General features: G+C 39.4%; 2 protein-coding genes and 1 long non-coding RNA gene across 4 annotated transcripts; 2 read left to right on the top strand and 1 right to left on the bottom strand.

Annotated features, from left to right (window-relative positions):
- Positions 1-78: 78 nt before the first annotated feature.
- Positions 79-18854, top strand: oit3 (oncoprotein induced transcript 3). The gene is made up of 9 exons (XM_041789619.1): positions 79-213; positions 5038-5412; positions 6199-6309; positions 8436-8558; positions 9782-9904; positions 10643-10803; positions 13306-13718; positions 16587-16686; positions 16818-18854. Exons 1-9 carry the CDS (start codon positions 126-128, stop codon positions 16974-16976), a joined length of 1653 nt encoding a protein of 550 aa, XP_041645553.1. The 5' UTR covers positions 79-125; the 3' UTR covers positions 16977-18854.
- LOC121511088 lies at positions 14318-15075 on the top strand. The gene is made up of 2 exons (XR_005992021.1): positions 14318-14371; positions 15008-15075. It is a non-coding gene; the product is annotated as an uncharacterized LOC121511088 (long non-coding RNA).
- Positions 18855-18865: 11 nt separating the features above from the next.
- On the bottom strand, positions 18866-27614 carry pla2g12b (phospholipase A2, group XIIB). Of its 2 annotated transcripts, none has more exons than XM_041789620.1 (4): positions 26837-27614; positions 23602-23690; positions 23330-23495; positions 18866-21465 (listed from the first exon to the last, which is right to left on the bottom strand). In XM_041789620.1, exons 1-4 carry the CDS (start codon positions 27504-27506, stop codon positions 21347-21349), a joined length of 1044 nt encoding a protein of 347 aa, XP_041645554.1. In that variant the 5' UTR covers positions 27507-27614; the 3' UTR covers positions 18866-21346. The 2 variants fall into 2 exon arrangements, with proteins under 2 accessions (XP_041645554.1, XP_041645555.1); XM_041789621.1 differs by having other exon boundaries at positions 23614-23690.

The following is a 27614-nucleotide window of genomic DNA, read 5'->3' as shown; positions in this document are numbered from 1 at the left end:
CAAGGCGAGAGAGAAACACAACAATAAGACACAAACTGATAAGAGGTGCTTCTTATAAACGTGCTTCCCTTAGGGATGAACCAGAGGAGCTTCAGCTGATTTCACACTCAGTCCTGTGTTGATTTATGACTTCTACAACACTGAGAAGTCACATCATGATTCTTTTGACGCTCGCCAGTCTGTTGCAGGAGGTGTTTGTGGCTGCAGGTGTAGGTGAGTCTGACATTTCTTACATTTTCTCCAAAAACAAGCAGATGTATCTGAATTATGGTTATATTTGATTTATGGGGCAGCAGAACCTTTATGTATGACCTGTCCAATTCTTTCAGAACAAAGGCTGCAATATTCTGTTTTACTGCTCACAAACTATGCAAGCCCAAAACTTAGCAAAGTGGAAGTTTCTTCTCCGTGTTGGACTCAGCTGCCAGTGTTTGTCAGTCTTTTTCACCCCTAAGCCTAACGCTTGGTGTTGGATCTCAAATATATCACCTTCCCCACTGCCTTACCCTGAACCTAACCACTTAGGTTTTAATGCCTAAGCCTAACCTTAGACATACAGACTTCCAGTTGAGACTTCCAGTATGGACTGGATGTATGTTGGCCATCTTGTCTGCATCAAGGTACTCTTGCAGAGTTTTAACTTGTTTTAATACCTTGTACTCTTAATATTTGTATTTTAATGTCTCTTACTCCTCTTATTGTATTGATTTCCTATTAACCATGATCTTAAATTCTTATGTAGGCTGATCTTATTGGTTTTTGCTTTTACCCTCTTGATAATTAACCGTGCAGAGCAGATGGATTCGTTCACCAGTAAGAAACAAGGAAATTTGGGCCCGGTTAGAAAGTGACAGGACCAATCAGAGTCAAGGGGCAGTACTTTCAGGCGCGGTGGAGTTGTGACGTAAGCAAGCAGAGACAAGAGGCCTGTGCAATTATGATGGAAGAGATTAGCGTGGATGCTGCCAGCGCCAGTTTTATCAGAACTTGACGACATTTCTTTGTTAAAAGAAGAACAAAGAACAGCAGTGAGTTGTTTTCTTTTCAAAAACGACAAAAGTCATGTACTGATGTGTATAGTCGCCATGGTTCCTGTTACGCAGTTCTCTAGGTTTACTCTTCTGTAGGGGGGCACTTGGTAGCAGCTACGTCACATGTTTTGTTGCGTTGATTGGCCCGTAAAGATGTGACAGTCAGAACGTTCATCCAATCACCCTCTGAGTTTTTTTTCAAAGGCTCTGCCCTTTCCCAAATGCTGTCTATGAGAAGTTATCCATCTGGCGTGTCAGATTAACCTATTCATTTATCAGTGCAGTTCCTTGTGTTGGACCCTACAGGGCATCGTCTGTATATTTATGGATATACAGACATCAGTCTCATACGTGTGAGGAAATGAGGCGTAAACGGGAATAACGCAAGCTGGAGCTTGATAGGTAGCTGGGTGTGTCGTTGCCGGGTGTCATGTGAAGGAAGGGTAACTTTGCAAATGTCTGTCTGTACACTTTGGGGAAAAGGGATTCAGCTGGACATAAACCTCACCTGCTAAGATGGCAGGGCTAAAGATTAAGGGTGTCAGCATCAATAGAAATTGGTAAATCTAATCCAGTATTTCCTCTGTAAAAATATAAAAGTAAAGAATGAATAAGTACGGTATTGAAGTCCTTCATTTAAGGTATGTCCAGACTTTTTAATCAGTTTATTTTATATCATAGTATTGATAGTGCATAAATATGAGTGATTCTTGTTTAAGTTCAACACTAAATACTAAAACTAACCTATAAATAGGTGATAAAATTAACAATGACTTTTGAATTTCTTAAAACATTGTGGAATCTCTGCAAAACATCTGGGCAATCGCAGCTCTGAGCAAATGTGACTCAATCTAGCATAAAGAGTGCATTTTCTGGGACTTTTTTCTCCAGGGGATTAAGACACGCTTTGTGAGTCAGCAAGCAGCTGTACATGGGACCAATGTCCCTGTTTCTGCTCATTACTATGATGAGAAACTAGTGTAACTTTGAGATCCACGAATACGTAATAAAGGAGAAAAAATCTCTCTATTATCAGCAATTTAATGATGAATGTAATTCCTGATAATGGACAGCTCCAATGATATCTAATGCCTCCACTTTGGTCTGCTACTAGAAGAAAAAGCAAGACAATTTCATCAAAGTCTTAAATAAAACTTTTCTTTTTGCAATCTAAAGATTGAAGCTGCGATAAAGTGGTTTACATAAGCCTGAGGGACTGACTAATATCTGAAAAATCAATACCTTTTTTTGTTATTATCACAAAGAAAATGTTAGTCACTAATCCAAGAAATGGAGCAATTCCACTTTCCATTAGAAGATACTTCTAGTCTGCTCTCTGTATATTGCTATTGCTTGAAATATTTTCATTGTTTATTTAACTTGGACAATGCTTGAAGTCTGTTGTGACAAGAGACAAGAAAACTCTGGCTACACAGGATGAGTTGATCATTGTGTTTCCTTTTTTAAAGCTTCTGTCAGTTTTGTGCTTCAAAAATAAACATGGAAATTGAAACGGTTGGCCCCTTGTTTACCGCAGATCTTCATAAGTGCAAAGGGACTCTGACTCTGGTCAGGCATGGCTCCACATTCCCTTTAACAGCCAAATTAAGTTATTCAAGCCCCATCTGGAAGATTTAACGCTCTCATTAGCATACAGCAGCATGAGTCAGCTCTGTCCTCTGCCCCTCCTGTGCTGCTCCAGCAAACAGTTGGTCATTCGTACGTCTCCAGAGCGGGTCGTTTAGGCTGTCAGTTGGCCGAGCGCTGAATTGATCCTCCTGCATTTACTGGAGCAGCAGGTAGTGAGAAGATGAACTGTTAGTTCAGGGATGGAAGGAGAAGATTAGGCTTGGTGGCATAATTGCAGACACAAAATCAGTCCCAAATCACAATTTTTATAGCATTTGTAAGATAAAGAAACTGACTGTATACAGGTTTCAGTCAGGACCACTTTTTCAAAAATATTTTTCTTTATTAGTTTTTCATTTGCACTCATTGCTGTTTTTCATATTTGGAGGTGTGGCTGTTCGGGGATCCCCCTGCCCTTCCTCTGTTAAAGGGGTCAGGCAGGAACATGTTCCTGCCTTTCCTGTCATCAAGACCGTAAATCAGGGGTGTCAAACTCAATCACAGCAGGGGCCGAAATCTGAATTAAGGTCTAACCCGAGGGCCTAACAAGGTTTAACCAAACAGTTCACCTCATTTCCCACAGTAATAAATTATGGGGGGGAAATTAGCACTGATGAGGAATGATTTTTGGATTTAAAAAGTCAAAATGATAAGTTAAAAGGCTCAAAATCTGAAATAAAAAATCAAACTTATTAGTTCAAAAGGTCATAACACAAATTTGATGTTAAAATAATGATTTTAAAAGGCAAATATATAATAAGAAAGTCAAAATCATGTCTTCAAGGCAAAAATATGACTTAAAATATAAAATAATGAGAAGAAGGCGGAAATTATAAAGTGAAAAGGTCAAAATATTAGATTAAAGTCAAAATTATAAATTGAAAAGCTCATAATATGAGATAAAAAGTCAATACAATAAAGTGAAAAGCTCAAAATGTGAGATAACAAGTCAAAATTATGAATTTGAAAAGCCAAAATTATTAGATAAAGTCAAAATTTTAAGCTGAAAAGGTCAAAATAAGAGACAAATAGTCAAAATAATAAATGTAAAAGGCCAAAATAAGTGATAAAGGTCAAATAATAGATTGAAGTCGTCATTGTGCAATGCAAAATTGAAAATATTAAACAAATGAATTTCTTTTCCCACATTTCTCTTTATGTAATTATTTTTACTCTTTATTTTCTTCACATTTTCATGACTTAAATGTTTTTGATATCAAGAGTAAGTATACATTTTTTACCTGCAGACTTCATGTTTTAGGGCCAGTCATAATAAGAATATGATATGATCTTGCGGGCCAGGTGTAACCGTACCACGGGCCGAATTTGGCCCCCGGGCTTTGAGTTTGACACCTGTGTCATAAATGCTCTATGAAATGAATGGGCACACATTCCTATAGAAGTACTCCAAAATCTTGTGGAAAGCCTCTGAGTAAGAGTGGAGGCCTTTACAGCTGCAAACGGAGGACCAACTCTGTATTAAAGTACATGTGTTGGAATACACTGTCATTTCAGTCCCTGTCAGGTGGCTGAATACTTTTGTCCATACATGGTAGATACATACAAAGGTAATTGGACTTATTGGTAGGCCTCTGGTTGGGCTGCAGTGACATGTATGGCTCCAGTAAAGCGTTATTGCACTAGATGTCAGCTGTCAGCTTTCACGGCTCCGTCCTGTCACTGAAGATGCTTTACTGCTGAGCTGATCTGCCTCCCGCTGTTAGATCACTTCTGCTGATTCTCAGTGATTAACACAAACCCTTGCTCTTGCCCAGTTTGCCCACTCCCATCATCCCTCACGTCTTTTCTCTTTGTTTTACGTCTGCCTCTTAATTACACTGTTGAGAGGGCATGAAAAAGGGGAAAGACTATTGATTGTTTAGCTGCTCTTAGTGTATTCTGCTCATTCAGTCGTTCTCCTGACTCTGCAGAGCTGGCAGTAGTGAGAAGAGTCACCACTGACAGAGCACGTTGGATAAAGGGCTCTTTGTGAATGGCTTGTTGGCTTTTAGTAGAATTAGAATTGACTCTCTGTTACCATTTATCTTGATGCTCCAAAGGTTTGCTTCATGGTAACAAGTTTGCTCAAGTGGCTGGTATGGATTTGCAGAGGATATAGTGTTTTTCTATGGAGCAGAAAGCAGAACCTTTCCCAGAGTTATTTATAATATTATTCTCAAGCAACATCTGTGCTAAAGAGTCTCTTGAAGAGAAAAAAATTAACATGGTGACTTACTCAAGTCTTTTCTGCTGCCATAAACAACTCAATACATGACATAGTACACTTCTCCATGTGACCCTTAAAACAGATTTTTTTTTTCCCAGCATTTGACTAAATACTGTCAATCTTTGCCCTCCATCCTCTTTCCTTCCTAAGCCCTGGACCCCTGCTCAGCCTACATCAGCCTAAATGAACCCTGGAGGAACACTGACTACCACGTCAACCAGTCCTTGGGCGTTCCCCTGTGTGACAGCCACGTGTCTGGAGAATGGTACCGCTTCACCGGCATGGCAGGAGACGCCATGCCCACCTTCTGCATCTCTGAGAATCACTGTGGCACCCACGCCCCCATCTGGCTCAAAGGCAGCCACCCCCAACTCGACGAGGGCATCGTCAGCCTGCCCGTCTGTGCCAGCTTCAACGGAAACTGCTGCCAGTGGAACGCCACCGTGGATGTGAAGGCCTGCACTGGTGGATACTTTGTGTACCGTCTACCAAGACCCTCCGTCTGCTTCCATGTTTATTGTGGCTGTGAGTGAAAATTCCCTTATATATTTAAAGGCCTCGACTTACAGAGATATTTCAGTATTTCTGACATTGGGTTGTATAAGACACTTGGCAGTACCGACCAACATGTTCAAGTTTTACGACCAGAAATCCTGATGTATGTGGTGAACACGGAGGACATTTGAGCAGATACAGGCAGACTTATGAAACAACATGGAGGAATAGCCAGTGAGGAGGCTGACTGAAGGAGAACACAAAAACAGAGCCATGGTAACGACAGTTAGCAGCTTAGATGGCGCTGCTAAATGGGAAGCATAAAGTTGGATGGATGTCTGAAATGGAGGAGAAACTTGTTTGTTAGTGGCAATAAAACAATTGACTGACAAAGGAAGGAAGCTAGACTGAAATTGCAAACAAAATGAACTTGGCATGTAGCTAATGGCTTCCCACCGTAGCCTTTTCTCTCTAAAGTCACTTGTAAACCTTGCAGAATCTTATAACCACCAAAGGTTCTTCCCGTTTTATACCATGGTCTTGGTGAATACTCGCTTCTGATTGGCTCTGGAAATTCCATTGGTGTCAATTAATTTCTGATATATGGACACCTTTTCGAACTTCTCCAGCAGTCCTGGTCAAAAAATCTTTTCACTGTTCCAAATTAATGCGCTGCACGTCGGACGGTTCACGCCTCCGCGTCGTCCATTAATCCCTGATAATTGGACACCTCGTTGGGCATTAACCCTTACATAACTCTCCCATTAAGGTTTATGTTGCAATAACTCTTAAATTCATGTTTATCTCTTTGTACAGATTTCTACGACATCTGTGATGAGGTAGACTGCACAGGTCCACAGTGTCCGGAGTCTGACTGCCGCTGTGCAGCTGGAACCATCCTGGGACCGGACAGACAGACGTGTCTGGGTGAGACGGAGGGTGGAGGGAGGAAGAGAGAGGACTGATAAGTTGTGTAACAAACAGTGATTACCAAAACAACATGAAAGACAGAAAGGCAGGAAATACCTTTTCAAAAACAAGAGAAATTAGTCAGAGTGGATTTGCATTGTCTTCACTCACAGTTTTTACACACTCATATTTTTGGAGCAGCTTTTTTTATGCAAATCTTTGTCAAACACTCTCATTAAATGCCATAATGGGATGTAAAGAGTATGACAAAGACAACAAAATCCAATACTATAAAGAGCTTTATTTCCCTCATAATTTAAACCATCAGTATGTGTTTCATAATGACAGTTTCTACTGCTGCCCTTGTTCCCCTCTCATTCATGGTGAGCTGAGTTTAGTTTCATTGTGTGAAAATGTCATCTTTACCTCAAACAGAAACAATAACACCATCTAAAGGCCTGCACAGGAACACTGAAACATTATTGTCATTTTATACAAAGCAGAGGAAGTAAAACGAGTACTTTTAAAGGGCAAATACATAAAAAAAAAAATCATAAATATATGCAAATATGTCTTCACATTTATTCAATTGCTGTTTGCATTTGTGCCTCTCCAATCGTTTAATCTATAGCTTTGGCTATTCAGACTGATCATCTAATATTTTTGGCATTCTTTCTTGGCCTACTTACCCTTTGAATAATTTGAATGATTTGCCAGGTAACTACAGCATTTTAGCCATTTTACTTTTTGTTAAAGCTGCTTTTAGGATACTTTACTTGGTTATGGAATAAAAATGAAATACTGATGTCTCTGTTTGAGCTACAAAAGCAAATGAAAATGCAACAATCAGTTGTTTCAGTGCCTAAAACCACTGCTGTGGGGTAGATAGCAGAAGTATTGTTTAACAGAAACAGACCTTTAGGATTCCCTTTAAGACCTGCTTCAGCATGAGTTTGCTGTCGTTACATGCAGCAGTGTGACTTAAACATGACTAAATGTTTGTCCTGGACTGCTAGACATCCAAACTTCCTGATAGTTCTGCATACAATTTGTGAAAACACATGCAATGATTGGGTAGAGAGCATTCAAAGTTTAATAATATTTTCTTCAATTCATTTTAAAGTAATTAAAATTTTGATAGTGCATTAAATATGAGTGTTTAACATTCATATCAGTTCTATAATGTGGCTGGAGATATTTGTTTTGTCTTAAAGTTAAAACTAAAGTGTATCTTTTCTTTATTGACTAAAACAGGACGACATGTTATTGAGTTTTTGTCGACTTAAACTTGACTAAGAATATAAAGATTAAAAAATTACTAAAATGTGATCAAAACGGAAAGGCCTTTTAATCTAAATACTAAGTCTTAATTCAGAATTAACACTGCCATAGACATTATCAATACTATCAATACCTCTAATAGTTTGCTGGCAAAAATACACAACGATATTATAATTCAATAAGGAGGTCAGAGATCTACATCCTTCCTTCCCTTTGCATCTCATAACCCCAACTTCTAAATTGTTCATAACTTTGACTTTTTTTTACTTCTTATAAATGAAAATAATTTTTTCAATGTAGTCTACATAAAAACAGATCATAAAATAAGAAAGAGGAGTGCACAGCTCTGGAAAAAAAAGCTATGATGGTGATATGAAACTTGAAGGACTGCCTTTGTTTTTTGCTGACTCAACCTCTAAACTGCTGGAAGTATGAGTTTGTGCACAAGTGTGTGCGTGCACTGAAAGGTACAGCTAATGATGGGTGACAGGCATGCAGTGTGAACCCAGCCGACCTGAAACCGGCCATTATCTCATTATTCACCCATCAACCAAATCTGGCTCTCCCTGTCTCAGAAAGAACTCCTTCACTTCACCTTTTCTCCTTCTCTGTCCTCGCTCACTCTTACAATCAAAATTTTGTCCTTACTTTTTAATTCCTCCCTTAATATTTATTTACAGGTCCTCTCAGTAATATAAACACACTTTTAAAGTCCTTTAAAGAGGATTTATCACCCTGTTCCCTGGAACTCTAAGTGAATTACCTCCAGGTTATAAACTCCACCCATCCTGTACTAAGTCGATTAAAAACAAGACCTGTCTGATATAAAACTGACCAAAGTGTGCCTTGTGTCCTCTGTTCAGATGTCAATGAATGTGAGAAGGGTAATGGAGGCTGTGCAGAGGTTTGTGTGAACACCAAAGGCTCCAGACGCTGTGACTGCGGGCCTGGACGTGTGCTAGACACAGATGGACTGAACTGCAGAGGTACGCTTGTTGTTTTATAAATCAATCATGGTCAATATCATTTGACTTTTATGACAAAAAAAATCACTGAAAAAACTGTTTAATGTCAAAGTGACAACACATTCCTACAAATCAACTTCACACAAATAAAAATATGTAAAGTAAGTAAGTGACTGCATAAATATTCACCCCCATCAAATCAGAATTTAGTAGATGCACCTTTGGCTGCAATCACAGCACTGAGTCTATGTGGATAGGCCCTAATCAGGCTTGCACATCTGGACACTGTGATTTTACTCCATTCTTCCTTGCAAACATGCTCAAGCTCTGTCAGGTTACACAACAATTGGGCTTGAACAGCCCTTTTCAAGTACAGCCACAAATTTTCTTTTGGATTGAGGCCTGGGCTCTGATTTAGTCACTCTAGAACATTCACCTTGTTGTCTTTCAACCATCTCTGTGCAGCTTTTGCTGTATGCTTCAGGTCACTGTCTTGCTGGAACATAAATCTTCTCCCAAGCTGTAGTTCTCTTCCAGACTGAATAAGATTGACCTCAAGAATTTTCATGTAATTTGCAGTAATTATGCTTCCTTCAAAAGCTTTCCAGGCCAGCTGCTGAAAAGCATCCCAACAGCATGATGCTGCCATCACCATGCTGAACAGTGGGAATGGTGTGTTTGTAGTGATGTGCAGTGTTTGATGTCTGCCAAACAAAGTGTCTTCATGGTGTAATGGTAGCTAGGAATACTGATCAACAAGTGACAGGATCTTTCAGGCACACGTCTTTAGACTACAATCACTTAAGACACATTAACTGCACTCAGGTGATCCCAATGTCTCTAATTGTGGGACTACTAGCACCAACTGGCTTGACCTCTGTTGGATTAGGTCAGTCACTTTAAAGGGGGGAATATTTATGGAGTCACTTATTTCAACTTACATGTTTTTGTTCAATTGACATTACTGTTTAGAAATCTGTTTTCATTTTGACATCAAAGAGGTTTTGTTGTAATAGTCTTAGACAAAAAAAGCCAAATTATATTGACCATGATTAATTTATAAAATCAATGAAAGGGTAAAACATCAAGGGGGTGAATACTTTTTATAGGCACTGTATGAAACAGTTTACCTGGTATGTCAGGTTAGAGATACACCTGAGCTCTGATATTCATGTGACACAGCAGGGACTGTCGTTCAGAGATGATTCACACACGGACACACACGGTGGTCTTTTTCTTTGCAGAGATAGCTGGCTGTCATGTTAACAATGGAGGCTGCAGTCACAGCTGCTCCTCGCTGCCAGGCTCCTATCAGTGCCACTGTCCCAGAGGGCTGGAGCTGGGAGAGGATAAACGCACATGTCAGGGTGAGTATCAGTGTGGTTTAGTGATTCTGTACGAGCTCAGTTACATTAAAGAAAAAGGAAAATGCTAGAAGATGGATGAGACAGCTTGGTTAGTTAAGACAACACATCTGGAAACATGTTGTACATGGTAAAGGTTAGACCATGAAGCATGTCTTCAGGCTGTGATATTTTAGCCTCTTTATGCAGCTAAGTTATTTGTTTTTAGACATATTAGCAGTGGCTTATCTTGGAATGTGAATTGTTTCAGCTCTGTAGCCATATCTCTAGATCCATGACCATCAACCAGAGGATTATTAAATTTATAAGTATGGTTAGCTTTAACATTGTAGCTATTAAAGCTACAATATGTAGCTTTCCAAATGCTAAATGTTGTTTCTAAATGCTAAATGTAGTCAGATATATTGTTTAACACCATTATAAAACATGCAGGAGTGCATGTACAAAATGACCCACTGACATCTTTCCATCTTGGCTAATGACAGCATTTACAAAGTGTTTCAGGAACTCACATTTAAAAGCTTTCTCTGTATAATTATTCCAGTTCAGGGTAACAATAAGCTAAGAGATTTCTCAAGAAACTGTTCTCTGTTCTTCTATATTGTTTAGATATTAACCTACTTTTATTTTAAAAGAGTCACTGGCTTAATTTCATGCTATCCCATGTGGTTGTTTCCACACACTGTTTCATGTTAATGGGATAATGAGAATATGCTGTATCTTTGCCTCCCTTTCCGTCAGTGCCAGTCCAGTGTGATTCCAGCTCCATTGTTGTGTCGGTCCCTAAAGACCTCGTTGGAGGACTGGAGCTCACCTTGTCCAACTCATCCTGCAGAGGCGTTTCCAACGGCACACACATCAATCTCAGCTTCAGCCTCAAGACCTGTGGCACAGTGGTGGAGGTGGGATACGTTTTGACAGTTCTAATAGGCTCATGCGCTCATGGTTTACTGATAGGCTTTATTGTTACATCATCAGTGCGGAGAGCCAAGTTTCCCAGGTGTTTGAATATCTACAGTCTATGTTTGACACAATTCAAGCCTGCTTGTTTCACCTTAGACTGGTTTTAACAGAGACATAACCGAGGTCATGCTCCTCTCCAACAAAAAAGATGCTGCCATCTGTTTTAACATGTCTGCTCGATGCCCCCCTACTGAGACTGTGGCAACATACAAATACTCAAACGTCATATTGAGAGGCCCTTTCTCTTAAATCTCTATATAGGTTATTAAAAATAAAGGAAGTGAAATTAATAATGATCATCTTTTTGGGAACAAATCATTTCTTTAATGTCTTTTAATGTCATGAAAACACCGTCAGGCCAGGTCTGGAAGCATTTGCTAATTCGGCACTTTGCCGTGTCACCCTTGGCCTTGTACCGCTCTAGTCTCATAATTGCCATCATCCAGGCCTGTGCCAGGCTCATGCCCATCTCTCCAGCTATCTTCCTTGCTAACCTCACCACGATGCACAGAGGTCCAGTCTGATCCATGCATTGTCATCGTTACAACCGTCACTGTCCTCATACTTACATGGAGTGGACATTGAAAAGTTAATTCACTAGAGGTCACAGTCTCTCATGGAGCTACAGAACTTGGCTCTGTCCATCCCATAGACTATAGAAAGAATGGTACATCCTCTGCCTAGCTGTGCTCTTGTAGTTGTCTGTCTCTGTGCCCATGTATTTTTTTGCAGTTCCTAACAAATCACTCAATATTTGGTGGTATTTCCTTAGAAAACTCTATCAAGTTAAGTAATTTTTTATATGATTCTTCTTTGTTGCAATGGCTTGAACTGCTGGCTAAATTGCTCAAAACTTCCCCCATGATTGTGGATGGTATTGCAACATTTGGTCAATATCTGTAAGGTTTGAGAGAATGGACGAATAAGGACTAAATGTGTGCAGATTATGGACAGAAAGGTCCATCCCTATTCATATTTGTTTCAAAAGTAGAGGATAAATTAGCCTTTAGACTCATTGTCTTGCCAATGATACCTAAAAATGTGCCTTAGGAAGTTTTTTCAGCTGGCATTTCTGGCCATAAGTCAGTGTCCAGGCCTCACAAGAGTATAGTAAGACCTGGAGGACCAAGGACAGAAAGACTCTGTCTTTCATCAGCATGCTCACATAATGTGAGCACCACCTTGCCCAAACCCATTGCTCCATGCACAAGGCCAAGTCTGCAGTTGATCTCAGCCTCGCAATTAGCAGATAGCTGCCTCACAACCTTCATGCTCTCACCGTCTACAGACACAGATTTGATGGCAGCATCCAAGCCATCCCTGAATCCCTGGATCTTTGTTTTGGCCCAGGAGACGCACAGTCTCAGTGGTTCAGCCTCCTCACTCAGCAAGCTAAGAGCCCCCACAAGGACATCAACAGTCTCCACATGGTTCACAGCATCATCTGCAGAGTCCAGATCAGTGGTCCATACAGGTACTGAAGAGGGTAGGAGCTAAGACACACCTCTGCCTCGGCCCAGAATCAACTGGGAGGAGGTCAGAGATGGAACAACCACACTTCAAGCATTCTCTGTACCAGAATATAGGGCAGATTATCAGCTGGAGGAGCGAACATGGAAGCCCATGGAATTCCAGAATCCTCCAGAGGCCATCCCTGCTCACTGAGTTGAATGCCTTCCAGGGGTCAACATAGGCTGCATTGATTTCCCCTCTAAAAATACTGAATATCAATATTGGAGTGCCAATCAGAATGGAAATCAGTCCTACAAACATGTCGATATGAACTCTGAGAGACAGATGGGGAATAGAGGTTTGCCCAAAGAGAAGCTTTGCTTTGCTCCAAAATGTGGCATCTTATGGACATGTGCTCTTAAAATTTAATTTCATGCCTTTAAGTAACATTTTATGCCATCAATCTGCAAGCAGAGGTAAATGAGTCAATTGTTGTGTATGGGATGTTCGTGGTTTGAGTTCTCGCTGCTTTCTTCACTAAAAAAACAAAACAAACAATATAAAAACTTGGTATAGGGGGGAATAAAGTTTCCAATCTGGAGAAGGAGTTTCTCAACAATTGGTGTGACTGTATGGCCAGCTCCCCTAAGATTCACTGGCCTTCTCCTACTCAGCCCTCTATGTCTGGATTATTTTAAAGCAGGAACTAAAACTGTCAGCTTTATCCCCTAGGAGATTCTAACATGCTTTTACAAAGCTCTGTGCCTGTGAACAAAATTTTAAAGTCTGATGCTCACTTGCACATTCTTTTCCCTGTTTTTTGATGATATTCTTCTCTATCAAAGTATTCTTTTGTTTCACAGTAATTTCATGTGTTTTATTGCTGTTTTCTATTCTTCTTGAATGAATGAACCTGTCATCATGAATGTTAACTGAAATTTTGAAAAGCTATCGGCGCTCTGTAAGTGAACTGACCTTTCAACCCCAAGGTGACAGACGACAAGATTGTTGGGACCAACCTGGTGACCGGCCTCCCCAGGAGCAGCCCGGGCAGCAGCAGAGACGTGATCGTCCGCACCAGTAAGTTAGTCCTGCCCGTCACCTGTGAGTTCCCCCGAGAGTACCAGGTGTCAGACGGATACCAGGCCAGTCTGCGCAGTTCAGCCCTGGAGCTGGCGAGCCACAGCGAGGGAGTCTTCCCCTTCGCCCTGGAGCTCTTCAAGAGTGCAGAGTTCTCTGAGCCATACCAAACCCCACCCCAGCTACGCCTGCACGACTCTCTGTTCTTCGGGGTGGAGCCAAAGGACAGGGTGGATGGTCTGTCTGCTCTGGTGGAGAGCTGCTTCGCTACACCGGGGCCCAAAGCTGACCAGGCCCTTAAATATTACCTCATCAAAGATGGGTGAGTACAGCTCAGTACTTCTTGATGGTCAATAGAATATAGGGAGAGAATTATTCTACATTACATACTAAACAGTTGTTGCATTTCACAGTATTATAGTCAAATTTGAGTGGATTTATAGACCAGTACTTTGACTTTTACTTAAGTACATTTTAAGCAAAGTAACTGTTCTTTTATTTGAATACAATAGTCTCAGCATGTAATTGACCTGAACCCCACCTGATCCACAGTGTTATTGGTTGTTATTTTTGTATCTTTTCCTGCCAAGTTTCCACAACCTGCCAGTTCCCCTCTGGTGACCCCCTCAGACGTTAGAACCCCAACTTTGGACTAAATACAGGAGCATGACCTGTGGAGACATTTTATCTATCTATAGCTTGCATTATTTATGATTATTATTATTATATTATTGTTGAGACAATCTAGGGACATTCTGATTTTATGTTTGTCATGGTTAATTTATTTGGCAGTCATTTATGTCTTTCCTGCTAAAGAGTGGCTGCAGGATCAAGCCAGACTCCTCAGTGCAGGTATAGAGGGGGAGGGGTAGAGCTGAGGTAATAAGAAGGCTCAGAATCAGGTGTGTCACCCTTTTGCCACACAGACACAGAGTGTGTTGGAATCACTGCATGGAGACCTCAGAGACGCCAGTGGTGAGGAAATTTTTAATTTAATCACACTAAACAATATAACAACTTTAATTTGGTGACTGAAAGGCTAAAATGATTTGTGTACTGTTAATTTAAGCCCTGCTATTTCAAATGTAGAGTTAAACACTGGCATAGACACTGGTGATTTGAGGTCTGATTTATCTTAGGATTTATCTTTGATTCTGTTTCGTTGTTTAAACTTATAAAGGCAATCTGATTGAGATCATTTGATCTGATTTGATCTGATTTGGTTTAAATATTGACCATTTATTGATTGATTGATTTGAAAATAGACCACTAAAACATTAACATCAAGTCAATATATTTTAATCATTAAAGTAGTTACAATAGTTCACATGTATAATTCTGAGTTAAATTTATGAAGTAATTTAAATATTTAAGCATAAAGAATGAACTTGAATGAATTGGTCAAATAATTTAAGTTTAAAAACTGTTCAAGACTTATTGGGGCAAGGTTAAAGTGATTTAAATAATTTAAGGAATTTAAAGAATCAAGAAAGTCAATTGATATATTTGCAGTTGATCCTTCGTTCAAAATGTATTTAAAATGGACATTAATAAGGCCATTGATTTGAATCCTTTTAATGACAGCCTGATTCTTTATCTATTTTTTTTGAGGTTATCAACCTGCTACTGCCACTGCTACTTCAACTGTTGTGACCAATAAATGGAGTAACATGAAGCAAGCTGAGTTGTGTCCAGCGTTCTCTGTTGATCTCCAGGCCTCAAGCGAGTAGGGGCAGGCAATGATACCAGGAAAAAGGGAAAATTAACTCGACAATTATTATATAGTCACTTATTTAGTGACTTGTCAGAAATCTTGGATTCTTATTAGAAATCTTGAACAACTGGAAATATTCATCAATGGATTGTCAAATCTCATAAACCCATAATTTATTAACAATAAAAAAATAACATATCAGATATTAAAAATGTGACATTTTACCATTTCATGAAAAACATTAGCTCATGTTGAATTTGATGGCGGCAACACATCTCAAAAAAGTAGGGACGGGGCCATGCTGTTGTGAAGGATGCTGCATGTGCACTTGTTAATGGCATGGCCAACTTTGTTGACAGACAATGAATTCTGGAAGTGTTCCTGAGTCCATGCTGTAATTTCCAGTGCAGGATCATGCCTGTCTTTAGTGCAGTATCGCCTGAGGGCCTGAAAACCATCTGCATCCAATATTTACCTTCTTCCTTATCCCTTTTGCACAGAGATTACTCCAGATTCTCTGAATCTTTTGATAATATAATATAAAATTGATAGTAGGACATTCTAGGTCTTTGAAATTTTATGTTTAGGAAAATTTTTCTGAAATTATTTTACAATTTTAGATGCAGTTTATGCAGATTTCTGAACCTCTGCCCATCCTTACTTCTGAGAGACTCTGCCTCTCTAATATGCCCTTTAAAACCCATCATGTTAGTTGCAAAATGGTCCTCCATCTGTTTTTCATTAGTACCACTTACTTTCATTACAGTTTGTTGTCCTGTCCCTACCTTTTCAATGATCTATTGTGAATTAAAGTTGGGTTTATTGTTGCATTCTGTTTATTACATTTGACACAGCACCTTGGCTTTTAGGAATTGGACATATATAGCTTTGGTTGTAATGTAGCAGAATAGTATTGTCATGGTCTGTTCCATTACCCACAGTTAAAACTGCATAATGAACTTTTCTTTCAAAATGTTGTCATATTAATTCCATTTAGTCCGGCAACAATAAAAGCCCTCTTAATAAATGGTTAAAGCATCAAACCCAGCTGCTGTCTCCTCACCCCTCTAACATCAGCTGTTTGACAGTTATAGGACAGGAAATCTCTTCTCTCTTAAGGAAATGTCAAATGAAAAATGTCACGGGCCTCGCTCTTATAAGTGTGGAAAGAAGACAAGAATATCCTGAAAGAAAATCGAAACTCAGAACCGCCTCATTATGCAAGGAGCTCTCTCTCCTGCCAACTGGTTCACCTCTGAAATCCCAGTGAGATTTTATTTTACCACTCAGCGGACACTAAACATGCCTTAAATCTATTTTAGCGAATTTCCTGTTTAAGAAACAAGTGTTTGAGAAGCGTGGGGTGGCTAACCTTAATGAAGAGGCTTGTTAGAAATAAACACAGATCTCCAAGCGCTGTGTAAAGATACCAAATGCCTCCATAACTCTGTTTTTCTTTCTTGGCTTCACATTTAGGTGTATCTCTGATGAAACCGTGACTCAGTACTCATCAAAGGACCAGCTCTCCAAGCACTACCAGGTCCCCGTCTTCAAGTTCATTGGCAAGGACAATCGAGTGAGTAACAGAGGCATGCTGGGAGCCAGCTGGCAGTGTAGTGGGCAACTGTAGCACTGTACTGTAAAGACTGTGTGAATGACTATACTCTGTGATGTTATTCTACTATATCTCTCTCTCTCTATTTGTAGCAAGTGTTCCTGCACTGCCAGGTGTTGGTGTGTGGAGCAGGAGACTCCCGCTGTGTTCAGCGCTGTCGTGGACGGGCTCGCAGAGAGATTCAGACCGGTGAACTCCAGGACAAGCAAACTCTGAGCGGAGGCCCCATCTTCATCCTGCCTGAGCCATGATGCTGACATAAAGCCAGGGATGCCATGAGAAGAGCCAGCAGCCATGATTACAAAATATTCTTGCAGAGGAACATTTAGGTTAACGCTTAAAATAACAGAAACCTTTAAAGTCCATGTAAAGAAAAAGTCAGAAACATGTATGAAATGCTGGAAAAAGCAGCTGTTATGTGAAAAGACTGAGAACTGTTAAACTGAATCAGGGATTAGGCTGGCTTCCCACTAGATGATTTTAGGCCTGATTTTGCCAAACCATCAAGGGGGCACTCAAGACTTATGACAACTGATCCAAATGATCCTCCCTGTTGATTTAGAGCTGGATGTTCTAAAATTATTAATAGTGAACATGTTTTTATGTACAATTTAAGATCAGACTGCCTCCAAAGGAATACCCGCAATAGTCAAAGAAAGCAAGCAGACCTGGACATGTTACCAACAGATTGATTCACATTTTTAAAGCTAACATGGCAGAAAACATGAACATAACTGAGCACGAAGCCAAGTGGAATACTGGAAAAGAGGACAAAATTGCGACAACCTTGCAACGCTAATGGATTGGCTTATTTCACCTCTGTCACAATTGAAATCAATTTGGCAAAGCTTCAATCTGAAATGTTTGCGGTTGGAGAATGATCCAATCAGTATCATTTGAGGAGAATGAGGCAGTTGCTACTGGTGAGGTTTAGTTGTGCTGCAAGCTAGTGATTACAAGAAATTAGCTTAAATGAAATGCACATGCTGGATTCCTCCACCAGGGGACTCTCAACACAAACAATAACACAATATTATGAGTTTACATGTTCTCCCCGTGCATGTGCGGGTTCTCTCTGAGTGCTCTGGCTTCCTCCCACCACCAAAGACATGCCCGTTAGGCTAATTGGTGACTCTAAATTGGCTGTAGGTGCAAGTGTGAGTGTGCCTGGTTGTTTGTCTCTATATGTCAGCCTTGTGATTAACAGGTGACCAGTCCAGGGTGTACCCTGTCTCTCACTCGATGACAACTGGGATAGGCTTAACCCCCCCCTAACAGTTATAGAAATATAGAAAGTTGATGGATGCATTTCTCATAATGAGGGAGTAATGCACTAGCATTGCTTCCAGTGCAACCAGAAAGTGTGTGTATTTCTCCCTCATTATGAGAAATTTATGAATGAAAACGAAACACTTGTTTTTTATTTGTACATACACTTGGAGGTTCTGTTTTTATGGCACAGACTCTTCAATTTGAAACAAGAAGTATGTAATACTGAGAACCAGGCCACAGAGATGGTAGCGTAAGCAGTGCCGGTCTTAACTTGCTGGAAATGTCAAGTGTGGAGGGTTCATGGTACAGAGGTGAGTTTGAGCAATTGAACTCACATTACAATTAAAGAAATAAAGAATTTCTCTGTCTTCAAAAATTTTAGGATAAATTAAATACTTCAGGACCTCAGTTAAAAACATGTATAACATAGGAATGTTGACTTTTTACATTAATATAGATATTTGAGTTCAAAACTTCAGAACTGGATAACATCTCATTATGAAAAGAGCAACAAAGCACTGAAAGCTTTCCATGGTCGAAATTATGTTTTTGCTTTTCTCCTGACCAGCTTTGGCAGGTGTTTAATTTACCGGCTGGCTCCACTGTTAATGAACGACAATAACGTCTGCCTGTCAAGCTGTTGTTTCTGTTCTTTCCTAACAACATCTACAGGGCATTACCCAGATGGATGTGAATTAAATCAACTGCTATGGATCTATGAAAGTCTATCTGGCATACCAGGTTAAACTTGCAAAATTATGGTAATAAAATGGGTGCATAAATAATGTCTCAGGAAGGGCATATCACAGTGCTTTTGTTTTTCACAGCTTGTTTTCTGAAGTCACATTTGATTGGGGGGTGGGGGGGGTGGGTTAATTTCTTTGGAATTTCCATTGTTAAAAGGTACAGAGGGCATGTAACCCGATGGACTGTTTCATATATCCATTGCACATTCATGTTGGAAACCTCCCATAGAAAGTGTTTGGGAAGGGCAGGACTTTTGAAAAACTCCTCAGAAGGTGATTGGATGTTCCATCTGTCACATTCATCGTAGGCCAATCATAGTGACAAGACAAAATGAGGTAGTAGACATATAAAGCTCCGGTTTTAACCTGATCTTAACAGGCTGGTGCTGCCATACTTTCTGGAGAAGTGTAAAAACATCTCTGCCAAGAGAAGCTTTCAGTGTGGCTCTTTGCTCTTGCTTTAAGAAAGAAATGTGGCCAAGGTCTGATAAAACTGGCGCTATACTATTGCAGGCTACATGCTACACTGACAGCATTCATTGTCACCCTTTCTTAGTACGACTAAACTTACTGACCCGTTCTCCTCAAATGACACTGAGTGGTCAGGTCTGAATCGTTTCAGACTAGAGCTTTTCAAGATGGATTTTCCAGATGACGGACATGGAATCAGGCCAATCTATCTGCTTTGCAATGTTAGAAAGCATGTGGTCCTGCAGTCTGACTGAATCATCAAATGTGTGTGTTTGGAGGATTACAAAATTCTCCCACATTTTCAAAATAGGTTAGAGTGTTGAAATCATTCAGTGCGTAGCCACTTATCAGCCAATAGAAAGTATTTCATTATTTTTTGGTTAAGGCTCTGTTGGATGGGGCCAAATTAGGATATCCATGATGCACTGGGGTCCCTTATATAACTCTGCCCCCTATTGCTGCAATAATGAGAGCTTTGGCATCTTCAGTTTTCCTGCTGAGTCATGAGTTACTGCATGTTTCAGACCAACAGTTCACATTTTTCTTGCAAGCTGTGTTTTCATTAAACAAGTGCATTTTATTCAGAGTTTGAGAGAGGCACATCTAAACTGATTCTGAAATGAAATCATATGTTTTTATGTCTTTTTCAAGCTTAAATTTGGCTAGGTTGTCAATAACTCAGTCTTCTGCTATATAATCTTAAAAAGCATTTATGTTTTTTTTCTTCTAGGAGATACTGATGTGACTTTTTGGAAGTTATTCACATATTGTAAAATTAGTTGGTAGCAAATTGATTCAATAGACAGGATAGGGTAAATGGACACCATTTAAATTACTCAATGAGGTTTTATAAATGTTAAGTTATATTTACTAATGCTGTGGTAACGCTAGACTTATGTTTCATAGTTTGATCTTAATGTGAAATCTAAAACTCTTGAAATAACTGCCTTTGTAATTCCAGTGTTTAAAACTACAACGGCATGTAAGTGAAAATAACCATTTCAGTTTATTTATTCACAGAGTGGTTGGTTGTGTGGAAGCCCTTGGAAAGTCCCTTTAATATGCACATGCATGCAACTGTACAGAAAATATACACTCTTATATTACTATTTATGTTCCAGTGTCAGTCACTGCGCTGGAAAACACTTGAATTCTACTTAATACATCCAAGTTTGTGCATCTCTGCCACTCTGCCTGGCAGAGCAATTTCCTGACATTAAAGTGAATGACATTTCTATTAGAAATCATTCAGAGGGGCCACAGTCCATTTGTAACAACTCCAGCATGAAGGATGCTTTTCTAGGTCACACTTTCAAGCCATTTCTCAGGCTCGATTACAGCTCAAAGATTTAGTGAATTTATAAAACTGCTTAATAATTCACGCTATTTCACACTGACTTGAAATATACAAGTGGATCCTCAATAGATGAATTCTGACTTATTTGCTAAGGCTAATCTATGGGTGCTAAGCACGTCAGACATTTGAGTGCCGCAGAGGAAGACGTGTCAGCAATGTGTTGTCTCTGGAAAACATGCACACTCTTCATTAACCTAACAATTGATCTAAGAATTAGCGATGCATTCATTCATAAAAAATAACAAAGACTCGCTGAAAAATAACTTAAATCAAACATTAATGTAGATGCTGTAATAGGCATTGCAGGATTAAGTTTTAAGAGGACTATCTTGATAAATTGCCGCAATATGAACCATGCACACCAGAGTAATTATTGCCTATGCATTACAGAGGAAATTAATGTGACTACAATATCCTTCCCATCAGGCACTTTGTCTGGAGTCATCAAAGTAATTAACAATAAAGGAGTCATAGAGGAGAGGCCTAAAAACAGCCCAAAACGAAACAGTGTGGAGAGTGGAAGAGAGGGTGTTTAGGTGACTGATTAAAGTTTTGAAAGTCATATTCACATCAATATATATGCCGTAACTTTCTATTAATAAGAGGAGAAACCGCTCATTTACATTCCCCATTTGTCGTCTTGAATTTCTTTTCAGAGAGCCCTTGTGAAGTTTCTCTCCACTGACAGAGTCTATAAATATGCAGTCTAATCTGTGTAAATACTGTGGAAAGGTAGGTCTGTTCAAGCATCCAGGAGTTGCTCCATAGAGTTCTGTCACAGTTCATCCCTCTCCTCTCCCACGCAGACGCACGCTGCCCTCTGGCTGTTCATGTAAGGCCTACAACCAAGAGTCCACACTGTGTTGAAGAGAGTGTCAGCCATGGATTCACAGGCTAAGAGGAATAGATAGAGCAAAAAAAAAATGATAAGGGAGGCAGAATGGCAAGTATCTGGTATGTTAAAAACTTTTCTTTGTTGAAACTTTGTTGATGTTATTGTAGTGCAAAGGCAAGAACAGGAGAGAGTCGTGAAGAAAAATCTACATAGGTAGGTTTGATAATGCTTTAAATCAACATTTCTACAGGCAATTTTTAGACCAAAATATCTTATCACACTTATTTCAGCCAAATTCAACTGAAAAGTCCAGAGAAATATCCTATTTAAATAAATATCAAGCAAAAATAAGGACTGATTTACTTGTAGTAAATTTTCATATTTAAGTGACATCACAGGAAATGGAGTGATGTTGCACTGATTATTATCACTGCTGTGATTCAGTCATCAGCACAAGGCTACAGGCAAAATCACTCCCATGTGTGATATTGCTGCATACAACAGTTATACAAGCAGGAAAAAGTACAACTCCAATTCCAAAAAAAGGTTGGGGCGCTGTGTAAAATGTAATTAAAACAAAATGCAATGATCTGCAAATCTCATAAACCTACATTTTACTCACGATGGAACAAAAGCAACATATCAGATGGTGAAACTGAGACATTTTACCATTTCATGAAAAATATCAGCTCATGTTGAATTTGATAGCAGCAACACATCTCAAAAAAGTGGGGACAAGGCCATGTTTACCATTATGTAGCATCCCCTCTACTTTTGTCAACAGTCCGTAAATGTCTGGGAAGGGACATTTACACTTGCCATTACACAGACCAATTGCTGGAGATTTGGGAGAGGATTGTTGTCTGATCATATTTTACCCCTTTAAGACAAGTTTATATTGGTCTCAGAGGTCCCCAAAACATGCCTGTAAAGTTCGTTGCTGAATAAACACTCCAGAATTGGAATTTTTTATGTCTAAAAACCCCTCTGTTTCAGCCCTGCTCAGAATGAGCTGTTGCTGTGTCTGTGGCTTTTAATGTTAATGTGCTGTCTGACTCCGCCCCTCTCAGGAAATGGTTATGGCTTATTGGATGTGGCTCTCCTGATCCTGCTACACCTGAAAAAGTGTAATTTGCACAATATGTGACCTTTAACTTGTGTTTTTGGATGGCACAGAGAACTTTGTGTTCCTGAGCCTATGCAGTAATTTTTAGTACAGAATCATGCCTGTTTTGTTTCAGTGTCACCCTAGGGCCTGAAGATCCCCAGTATCCTATAATGACCTTTGGCCTTGTCCCTCGCTCTCAGAGATCTCTCCGGATTCTCAGAATTTTTTGAGGATATTATGTACTCTGGGTTGGGAGATATTCAGTGTCTTTACAATTTTATATTGACAAAAATTTTTCCTGAAATTATTCCACAAATCTTGAACATATTCTTAGCAGATTGCTGAACCTCTACCCATTTTTGCTTCTGAGAGACTCTGCCTCTCCAAAATGCTCCTTTTATACCCAGTCATGTTACTGACCTGTTGCCAATTAACCTAACAAGTTGCAAATTGCTCCTCCAGCTGTTTCTTTTATTAGTACCACTTACTTTTCCAGCCTTCTGTAGCCCTGCCCCTGCTTTTTTGAGATGTATTGCTGTCATTAAATTAAAAATGAGCTTATATTCTTCATGAAATGGTAAAATATCACATTATCAACATCTGATATGTTTTTTATGTTCCACTGTGAATAAAGTATAGGTTTGTGAGAGTTATATTGCATTTCGTTTTTAAGTTTGGCAGTGTCCTAACTTTTTTGGCATGGGAGTTGGAGTCATCAGTTTTCTGTGCTCTACATCAGCAAACATGGTATGCCTTTTTGTGAAATTAAAACACTGAGTTGTTGCTCACAGTAGTTTAAAGATCAAATATCTTACCCTCTACTTTGGACACAAAGCCCAGACTCTTGTTGACGTCAGAGCAGATGCTATGCAGACAGGAGCGAAACCTTGAGTCACAGTCGTACTTGCTCATCCCGCAAGTGTCGTAGCACAGGTCGAGCTCGTTGCAGCAATTTGTCATAGCAGGGATCCCCAAGTCAAGCTGTAGAGAGAAAACTAGATCATGTCAGTATAACCATTATTCACCTTTTTGTTATGGTTTTAGTGAGGTTGATTAAAAGGGCATATATTTTCACCAGTTCACCTACAACTGAATTCACCTGGAATCCAACCAGAGAGGAGCTGCAGCCGTTTGGCTCAGGGAGCTGGTAGCCGGGACGAGGCTGAGGAATTTCTCCTGGAAAAGAAAAAACTTCTTTAAATCGAGTGAAGTCCTGTTATTTAAAAATAATTTCATCACGCTTTCTTAGTCAAGAACCTACATAACAGTATATCTGTGTTACTGCATGTGTATCATTACACAGATAAGATGTGACTTCTGTTTGAGAACATCTGCATTGATTGTGTAACTGTAAGTACATCTGCCTTCCAGACTGATAACCGTGATGTGTTCAGGTTTCAGTATCAGCTGCTTGATGACCTGGCAATGTGACTCAGATAAAGAAACATGTAGCTGATAAACTGATGGCAGAAGGACTGACTTAAGCCTTGACTTAAGTAAAAGACAAACACAAATACGTGGAAATGCAATAGGATATCAGGCAAACACAGCTGATGGATTGACTGGAAAATAGTGCAACAGTTGAGCAATATAGGAAGTGGGTGTAGCAGCGTTACTTGCCATCATTAGCACTTATTAATTACAACTCTGCAAATACACTTTATAATATTTCCTTCTACTTTTTCAATGGGACTAATTCTTTATGTAACAATGAGTGCTAGTGTTACATGGTATAGGAAAGTGACATATTGATAACTTTTCTGTGATATAAAAAACCACAGGAAGTTTTTCCAAACAAATGCAACAGGTTTAAATATGGGAAAGTAGCCTAACTTTTCAATCTCCCAGTCAGAATTTCATTATCTTTGAGTCTTTATTTATGTTTGGCCTGCACTGCAAAATGCAAAATGTTCCTCCAGTTGTTTATTATTTGTCTTATTGTATTTTGGTAGGACAGCTGAAGAGCTGCAAGAAATAATGAGAGAAACTGTTAGGGTATACATGAACCATACAGCACCAGGATCTGGGTTTTTAGCTGCAACCAGTGTGTGGAGGTCGCTAGCCCCTTTTTTATGGGCATCCTCTCTATCAACTGAGCTAAACTAGAGCCCGAATTAAGCTTACAATTACTCTGGGGGTCACTGATATCTAGCTTGATTTTCATTCAATCGTGAAAAAGTATAAATGTGTAGATGTTGAGTTAGGAAACGTTGCCTGTTTGCATGAAATAATGCATATTTATTGCAATTAATTAAGACTTCCAGAGGTTGTCAGAGTAAATGTGTAATATGTAATCAATTAAGCTGGGTGTACAATTAGTGCACATTTTTTTCACCATGGAAACTCACAGACAGTTCAGTGGACAATTCAAACATCATCTGCACATTGTGTTCTCAAACATTTACCTTTTTAACATTACCATATGTCCTTCTTAGTCTATAAAAAGATCCTTTTCTGTGGTTAAGTTAATGTCATAGTCTTAAATCCACCTAATGTCAAAATAAAATCAGGTGTGTATCCAAACAGGAAGTCAGTTATCCTTAGTTTAAGACACAAAAACCAAAGAAGAAATGAAAAATATTTTACTTTTAAATAGTGAAAATAATTTATTACATTTCTGATGGCAGAAAAGAAATAAAAACTACTTTACAGAATATTTTTCCTGAAATATTCAGCGATTGTATTTCTTATTTTATCTATCACATTTTAAAGAAACTTTAGCTCATTTTCCCAAAAAGCTTAAAAAGTCTTCCCCAGAGAGTTCTGGCACTCTTCTCGCTGACTTTCCCTCTAACTCAAAAACAAACAAAAAACAAAAACAAAGGAACATTGGACTTCCCACGACTACCCGGTAATATTTCAGGAATTTTCAGTGGAAACAATAGGGGATTTGGGGTATTTTCCTGAAAAGAATTTTGGATTTCATCTGGTATTTTTTTTAATTTTTTTTTGCATACAAAAAAAAAACCCTGTGCAGACAAAAAAAGTGATGGGTAATTCATTCTTGCATTGGTTTACAAAATTAAAGTATTAAACATAAAAAAAGCTGAAGAAGGAAAAAAAAATAAAATAGAAATAAAAACAGACAGACATAGGACAAAGACAAAACAAAACTGTCACAACAAATGATCTTCAAGTAAACAGATGGTTAGGTTATAGTATTTCAGGATGTGTTTGTTTTGGTAATTTTCCTTTTCAAAATTTCCACATAAAGATTCCCAAATGTTCAGTTTTTGGAAGAATAATAATTCGGGGGAATTTTACTGGAAGGTTTTTTGGATTTTTCTTCCTAAGATTTCCCCCAGAAATATTCTATCATACTTTCCAGGATTTTTTCTTCTTTTTATGACACGTCTTATGTTTGTTCTGTTACACTTTTTGTCTTAGATACAAAAGCACCACCTTGATTGACCGACAAATAAATCTGAAATTTTGGTCATAATTTGTCATGGTGGAACCTGTGGTTGGTCCCAAAGCTAGACCAGATGAGAACCACTGGTTTGAAGCAATAACATTGGGATTTACTGTACAGCCTGAATGAGGGCCCTCTGCTGGGGCTCCTGCTGTATGTTGAACTCCATGTCCTGTTGCTAGTCTGCATTACGCTGTCCCTGCGTGAAACTGATTTGTAATGAGCATCACTAAAATACATTAATATAGCCTATATATAAACTTGGTAAAAGCAATATTTGCCCATGTTATTTATTTGTAAGAATCTCCAGAACTAATATCAAACTTTTCTTATGGATATTGTTTTTTTGTTGAGAATTGAAGGCTTTCCCAGCTTATATCATATCTGTACTGTTGATCTTTGACAGCCAACAGTTAGATACATTTTTAATGTTTTGGTATTTTTCAGTATGGTATTTTTGAAGCTTAATACTAGAGTGGCTGTCAAAAAGCAAATATACTTCTGTTGTCATCAGAATACAGATTTCTGAGCTGCTTTTATAGGTGGATTAAATATTATGAAATGAACTTAATCATGAAAAAAATAACTTGTTATGGATTGGAAAGGAAATAAAGGGAAGTAAAAAGATAAATGCTTGTTAATGCAAGGTCCAGGTAACTTTTAACTTGTAAACTGGGTTGTCTGTGAGTTTTGTAAAGTGAAATGAGACATTAAAACAATCACTGTGGCTGAAGGGAGATGCTGCAATGGTTTAGCCAAAGTGTGCTGACTGTAAAGCATGCAGTTAAATACCTTTAAGAAAATATACAAAGGCACCAACTGTGGATCTTTGTTAATCACAATAAATGTGATGAATCTTGACAGCTTGAAAGCAAACAATAGCATGTTAATTCAAGGTATTTTCTCTTACCGTATCTGCAGCGGTACTGACACACACCATTGTGCCCCCCCACCAGCTCCACCAAGGAGTCAAAGTAGCCATGCATGGTTTGGAAACTATTTCTAATGGAGTTGATGCCCCAGCTGCTGCTCTCTTCATGACCTGAGGGTCTGCTCAGGGCCTGTTTTGTTGGGACCGGTTTGATTTCATTGTCCTCCTCCTCCTCATCAGCAGGTTTCTCTTGTTTGACAGCTTCCTCAGCAAGTTCCACTTTGGTTACAGCGTCATCAGATGTGGGTTCCTCCTGGGTTATGACGTCTTCATTAGGGGGTTGCTCCTTGATGACTGCTTCACCAGTTGGCTCATCCACTGCTGGGTTGTCTACAGCAGGGGCATCATTGCTTTTTGCCTCTAGCTCCTCTGCTGCTACACTGTCTGTTTCAGGGACGTCAGCTTCAGGTTTATCCGCCAACACATCGTTGTCTGGGAGGGAGTTATCTGCTGGATCCACAGCTGGTGGGTCATCCACTTGGACATCTGCAGGAGCTACACCTTCTGCAGCTGCATCTAAATCTGCTGCTGTGTCAGTGAGAGCTAGGGCCTCCTCCTCCTCCTCTGCCCGAGCCTGGTAGTGGCCTAACGTGGCACACATACCCACAGACACACAGAGGAGAAGCAGGAGGACAGTCCGGAGCAGCATGGTGTTGTTGACAGGCTGACAGAAGCACAGAGAGTGAGCGACAACAACACACTCTGCTTGTACTGACTCTGCCAGCCACAGTGCAGACTTTGACCCGTGATTAGGTTC

This window comes from Cheilinus undulatus, linkage group 6, assembly GCF_018320785.1.
Source record: "Cheilinus undulatus linkage group 6, ASM1832078v1, whole genome shotgun sequence".
In the NCBI taxonomy this organism is placed as follows: domain Eukaryota; kingdom Metazoa; phylum Chordata; class Actinopteri; order Labriformes; family Labridae; genus Cheilinus; species Cheilinus undulatus.
Note: the sequence above shows the minus strand (reverse complement) of the source record. Positions and strands in the feature narration are given on the sequence as shown.